This window comes from Elephas maximus, chromosome 3 (assembly GCF_024166365.1).
Source record: "Elephas maximus indicus isolate mEleMax1 chromosome 3, mEleMax1 primary haplotype, whole genome shotgun sequence".
Taxonomy (NCBI): Eukaryota; Metazoa; Chordata; class Mammalia; order Proboscidea; family Elephantidae; genus Elephas; species Elephas maximus.
Genome location: NC_064821.1, coordinates 35,994,327 through 36,000,706, shown reverse-complemented (window position 1 = coordinate 36,000,706; position 6,380 = coordinate 35,994,327). Strand labels below are relative to the sequence as shown.

The following is a 6,380-nucleotide window of genomic DNA, read 5'->3' as shown; positions in this document are numbered from 1 at the left end:
GTACATTTTTCTCCAGCTCTGTCTGGAACTCTCTACTGTGATCCCTGTTAGAGTAGTCAGTGGTGGTAGCCATGCACCATCTAGTTGTACTGGACTCAGTACAGTAGAGGCCATGATAGTTGTGGTCCTTTAGTCCTTTGGATTAATCTTTCCCTTGTATCTTTAGTTTTCTTCAGTCTCCCTGGCTCCCGAAGGGGTGAGACCAGTGGAGTACTTCACACGGCCGCTCGCAGGCTTTTAAGACGCCAGACACTACTCACCAAAGTAAAATGTGGAATATTTTCTTTATAAACTATGTTATGCCAATTGAGCTAGTTGTTCCCGAGACCATGGTCCCCATAGCCCTCAGCCCAGCAGTTTGGTCCCTCGGAGAGTTTGAATGTGTCTGTGGAGCTTCCATGACCTTGCCTTGTACAAATTCTGCTGGCTTCCCCAGTATTGTGTACTGTCTTACCCTTCACCATGGTCTCTATACATTTGCTTGTTCTTGTCTTTTTATACAAGTGAGGCCATACAATATTTTTCCTTTTGTGAATTACTTATTTCACTCAGCATAATGTCTTTAAACTCCATCCATACTGTAGCATGTATCAAGATTTCATTTCTCTTTCCAGCTGAGTAGTATTCCATTGTATGTATGTACCACATTTTATTTACCCATTCATCCATTGATGGGTATTTAAGTTGTTTCCACATTTTGGCTATTGTGAATAATGCTGTAATGAACACTGATGGACATAAGTCTGTTCATGTCACTGCTTTCAAGTCCTTTGGGTATATTCCTAGCAGTGGAATTGCTGGGTCATATGGTAGTTCTATTTTTAATTTTTTGAGGAACTGCCACACTGTTTTCCACTATGGCTATACCATTTTGCAACCCACCAGCAATGGACAAGGATTCCAATCTCCCCACATCCTCACCAACATTTGTTATTTTCTTTTCCTGTCTTTTTTTTTTATTGTTGTTGTTAATCTTAGCCATCCCACCAAAACCAAAAACCAAACCCAGCGCCATCGAGTCGATTCCAACTCATAGCAACCCTATAGAACAGAGTAGAACTGCCCCATAGAGTTTCTAAGGAGCACTTGCCGGATGTGAACTGCTGACCCTTTGGCTAGCAGCCGTAGCACTTAACCACTATGCCACCAGTGTTTTCTAGCCATCCCAGTGGGAGTGAAATGGTATCTCACTGTGGTTTTGAATTGCATCTCTCTGATGGCCAATGACATTGAGTTTAAGGATGCGGGTTTTGGGTTTTTACATTATATCCATGAATCTACATGTAGTTAATATGATATATTCTTTTTAGGTGCCATCGAGTCAGCTCTGGCTCATGGTAACCCTATGTTAACAGAACAAAGTGCTGCCTGGTCCTGTGCCATCTTCACGATTGCTGTTATGTTTGACTTCATCATTGCAGCTAATGTGTCTATTTATCTCATTGAAAATTTCCTTCCTTTCTGCTAATCCTCTACCAACCGTGATGTCCTTTTCTATCGATTGGTTTTCCCTGATGACGCATCCAAATTAAGCAAGTCGAAATCTTGCCATCCTTGGTTTTAAGGAGCATTCTGGTTGTATTTCTTCTAAGTGGATAATCATGATTTTTATATAAGTGCTTCTGGAGGGGAAACAAATGGGTACCATGCTACCCCTCTGACATCCACAAGAGACAGGTTTGAATAAAACCTGTACTCTTGGGATAAAACTGTTTGCCTCACGGGCATCAGTATCAACAGGTCCGCTAGGGAAGACAAGCTAATCGTGTCTGCTCAAACAAGGTACCCTGGGGATTGTGCCCCAAGGGTTAGGGAGTTCCATATAAACCTGCTAGGATGGTTCTGCTGTGTGCTTCCCACGAAAATATACTGCTCCTCCATACTCTCAGGACAAAGGTGAGGCAGCAGTCTCCAAGAAAACTCAAACCAAACTCATTGCCATCAAGTCAATTCTGACTCATAGCAACCCTATAGGACGGAGTAGAACTGCCTCATAGAGTTTCCAAGGAGCACCTGGTGGATTTGAACTGCTGACTTTTTGATTAGCAGCCTACTAAGCCATCAGGGTTTCCAGACAGCCTCCAGCCCCTGAAACACGACTTCCAGAGGCTGAGGGGCCTTAGGATCTGAAGGAGGCACCATAGCCGCTGGTCAGGTTTAAGTGTACTCAGAACACAAGATGCAGACAGATCAGCCCCAGAGAGGTCCCTTAGAACAGCTCCCAAAGTTTGAGGTGCTGCCTGCTCAGTCTCACCCACCAGGAATGTGGGTGTCCCCATCTGAGCCTCCTGAGTGGGCGGCAAGACAGTCAACTAGTCAGGGGAGTGGATGCTGGGCCAAAGCCTGGGTTGGACCCTGGTTGCACGCGGGAGTTTAGGTAAATGAAGTGTTGAGCCTGAATCACATGCCCAATAGGGCTGTTGAGGGTTAAGTGGGATGTTAAGTGGGATGTGCTTAGCTCCAGACTGGAATGTGGATTGCAGCAAATAAATGTCGTTGTCCTGCTCAGAGGTAAGGATGTGTACAGGGGCTGTGAGGGGAGAGAGCCAGAGATTTAACCTGAACTGGCAGTGCTCAACAAGAGGCAATTCTGTCTCCTAGGGGACAATGGCAATGTCTGCAGACTTTTTTGGTCATCATAATTAGGTTGTTGCTGCTGGCATCAAGTGGGTGGAGACCAGGGAGGCTGCTCAACATCCTACAGTGGACGGGACAGCCCCCACGGCAAAGAATGATCTGGAACCAAATATCAGCAGTACCAAGGGGGAGAAATTCTGCTTTTGCATAAGAAACTATCTATCTACCTACCTATCTATCCTCTATCTCTCCATCCATCCATCCATCCATCCATCCATCCATCCATCCATCCATCCATCCATCCACCCACCCACCCACCCACCCACCCACCCACCCACCCACCCACCCACCCATCCACCCATCCACCCATCCATCCATCCATCCATCCATCCATCCATCCATCCATCCATCCATCCATCCATCCATCCATCCATCCATCCATCCATCCATCCATCCATCCATCCATCCATCCATCCATCCATCCATCCATCCATCCATCCATCCATCCATCCATCCATCCATCCATCCATCCATCCATCCATCCATCCATCCATCCACCCACTATCATTTATCCATCATCTGTCATCTAGAGTGAGGCCTATATTGGAACCAGACATTCAATCATTGAATGAAAAGTGTAAGGGACCTGAGAAAGAGGATGAGGCTCCTGGGCTAGAGGAAGTAGACATCTGCCACCTGTAATATAAATATTTTCACACCTCACATGTACCCTGAGCATGCCATCGGATACCATGAGCACTATTGTTGTTAGTTGCCGTTGAGTCAGCACTGACGCATGACAACCCCATGCACAATGGAACAAAACATTGCCCAGTCTTGTGCTATCCCCACATTTGGTTGCGGATCAGACCCTTGTGATTCATAGGGTTTTTACTGGCTGATTTTCAGAAGTACATCATCAGGGTTTTCTGCCTAGTCTGTATTAGTCTGGAAGCTCCACTGAAACCTGTTTAGCGTCACAGCAACATACAAGCCTCCACTGACTGGTGCATTGGCCAGGAATCAGTTCCGGGTCTCCCATATGGAAGGCAGAAATTATACCACTGAACCACACCTGCCCCCTGTAACAACACTGTGTATAACAACACTTCAAACCAAACCAGTTACTGTTGAGCCAATTCCAACTCATAGCAAAGCCATGTGTGTCAGAGTAGAACTGTGCTCCATAGGGTTTTCAAGGGCTGATTTTTCAGAAGTAGATTGCCAGGCCTTTCTTATGAGGCACCTCTGGGTAAACTTGAACCTCCAAATTTTCTGTTAACAGCCTAGCACTTAACTTTTTGTACCATGCAAGGACTCCGTAACACTAAGGGGTTGAAATTATTAACTCTCCATGGAACAGATGAGAAAACCAAGACTCAGAGAGGTTAAGTGAGCTGAGCTTTGAAGGGTGGATGTGGAGGACAGCAAGGAGGTGACCCATTTCCTCCCCAGGAGCCCACCCACTACAGACACCCTTGTTTCTGCCTTTAGGCCTGCCTTGACATGGGCAATCAGACCCAAGTCTCTGAATTCATCCTCCTTGGCCTCTCTGCACAACCCCAGCAGCAGCAGGTCCTCTTCAGCCTATCCTTCAGCCTGTACCTGATCGGGAGTCTGGGAAATCTGCTCACCTTCTTGGCTATCATCTCGGACCCTCACCTTCACAGTCCCATGTACTTCTTTCTCAGTAACTTGTCTCTTCTTGACATCTGCTTTACCTCCACCACCATCCCAAAGATGCTGGCCAACCACCTGTTTGGATGCACCAACATCTCCTTCCCAGCATGCCTGGCCCAGATGTATTGCTTCATAGCCTTTGGGGCAGCTGACAGCATTCTTCTCTCGACCATGGCTTATGACCGCTACCTGGCCATCTGCCGTCCACTGCATTACATGACCATCATGAACACCTTTCGGGGTACCTTGCTGGTGGCAATACCCTGGATCTCAGCCAACTTTGTCTCCATGGTCCATACTATCCTGATGACTCATCTGTCCTTTTGCTCCAATAGAATCCCACACTTCTTCTGTGACCTCAATGCCTTGATCAAGCTCTCCTGCTCCAACACGCAAATCAATGGGATGCTGGTGCTGCTCCTTGGGAGCTGGGTGGTTTTGATTCCTTTTGTGTGCATCGTGGCCTCTTACACACCTATTGCCATGGCCGTGTGGAGGGTGCCCTCAGCCCAGAGGAAGTGGAAAGCCTTCTCTACCTGTGGCTCTCACTTTTGTGTTGTTATTCTCTTCTACAGGACTATTATTGGGGTCTACTTCAACCCTGCATCCACGCATTCCGCTCAGAGGGACATGGTGGCCACGGTGATGTACACTGTAGTCACTCCCATGCTGAATCCCTTCATCTACAGCCTTCGAAATCAAGACCTGAAAGTTGCCCTCAGGAAACTTCTCAGTGGGAGCCATTTGGCTAAGTCTCTTTGACAACTCTTTTTATTATTACTATTATTATTTTTATTGTACTTGAGATGAAGGTTTACAGAACAAAGTAGTTTCTCATTCAATAGTATGCTTATTATTTTATGACATTGGCTAACAACCCCACAACATGTCAACCCTCTCCCTTCTCAAACTTGGGGTCCGTATTACCAGTTTTCCTGTCCCCTCCTGCCTTCTAGTCCTTGCCCCAGGGCTCGTGTGCCCCTTTAGTTTCGTTTTATTTTATGGGTCTCTTCAATCTTTGGCTGAAGGGTGAACCTCAGGAGTGACTTCATTACTGAGCTAAAAGGGTGTCCAGGGGTCATACTCTCAGGGTTTCTCCAGTCTCTGTCAGGGGCATCAAGCCTGGTCTTTCTTTTTGAGTTAGAATTTTGTTCTACATTTTTCTCCAGCTCTGTCTGGGACCATCTATTGTGATCCCTATCAGCAGTCAGTGGTGGTAGCCAGGCACCATCTAGTTGTACTGGACTCAGTCTGGTGGAGGCCGTGGTAGATGTGGTCCGTTAGTCGTCTGGACTAATCTTTCCCTTGTGTCTTTAGTTTTCTTCATTATTCTTTGCTCCCAAAGGGGTGAGGCTAGTGGACTATCCTAGATGGCTGCTCACAGGCTTTTAAGACCCCGGATGCTATTCTCCAAAGTAGAATGTAGAACATTTTCTTTATATATTATGTTATGCCAATTGAGCTGGATATTCCACAGCCCTCAGCCCAGCAATTTGGTCCAGGGAGGTTAGAGGTGTCTATGGAGCTTCCATGACCTTGCCTTGGACAAGTTGTATGGGCTTCTCCAGTATTGTGTACTGTCTTACCCTTCACCAAAGTTACCGCTTATCTATTGTCTGTTTAGTGTTTTTCCACCCCAACCCCTCCCTCCCTCATGACCATCAAAGACTGTTTCTTTTTTTGTGTAAACCTTTTCATGAGTTTTTATAGTAGCGGTCTCATACAATATTGACAACTGTGTTCAGATGTTGGTTGAGCACAATGTGATCAATGGAATTGGGGTCCCCATATCATACATGTGAACAATGTTGAATTAGTAAATGTTGTGTTATTTATATTTTTACAACAATTAAAAAAACAAAAATAAAGTCTAAATCACCACTTAGAATTAAACATACAAAAAAATAGATCCAATTCCTTTGAAATAAACTACTATTTCCCAGGATTAGAACTCAGGGTTGCTTTTCTTGGTCCACCGGACACGATGTTATACAACTCTAAAAAAGTTACTCCCTTTTTAATACTTTTCATCCTTCTAACTACACCCTGAGAAAGTCTCAATTTGATACTACCATTTCTTTAACACTTTCTACATAACATCTCTTTTGAAAATGAGAAGAGGA

The 6,380-nt window shown here is 45.4% G+C and overlaps 1 protein-coding gene across 1 annotated transcript; it reads left to right on the top strand.

Annotated features, from left to right (window-relative positions):
* Window positions 1-1,836: 1,836 nt before the first annotated feature.
* On the top strand, window positions 1,837-5,019 carry LOC126071249 (olfactory receptor 1361-like). The gene is made up of 2 exons (XM_049875486.1): window positions 1,837-1,896; window positions 4,072-5,019. The coding sequence occupies exons 1-2, from the start codon at window positions 1,837-1,839 to the stop codon at window positions 5,017-5,019; spliced, it is 1,008 nt and encodes a 335-aa protein (XP_049731443.1).
* The last annotated feature ends 1,361 nt before the right edge of the window (window positions 5,020-6,380 follow it).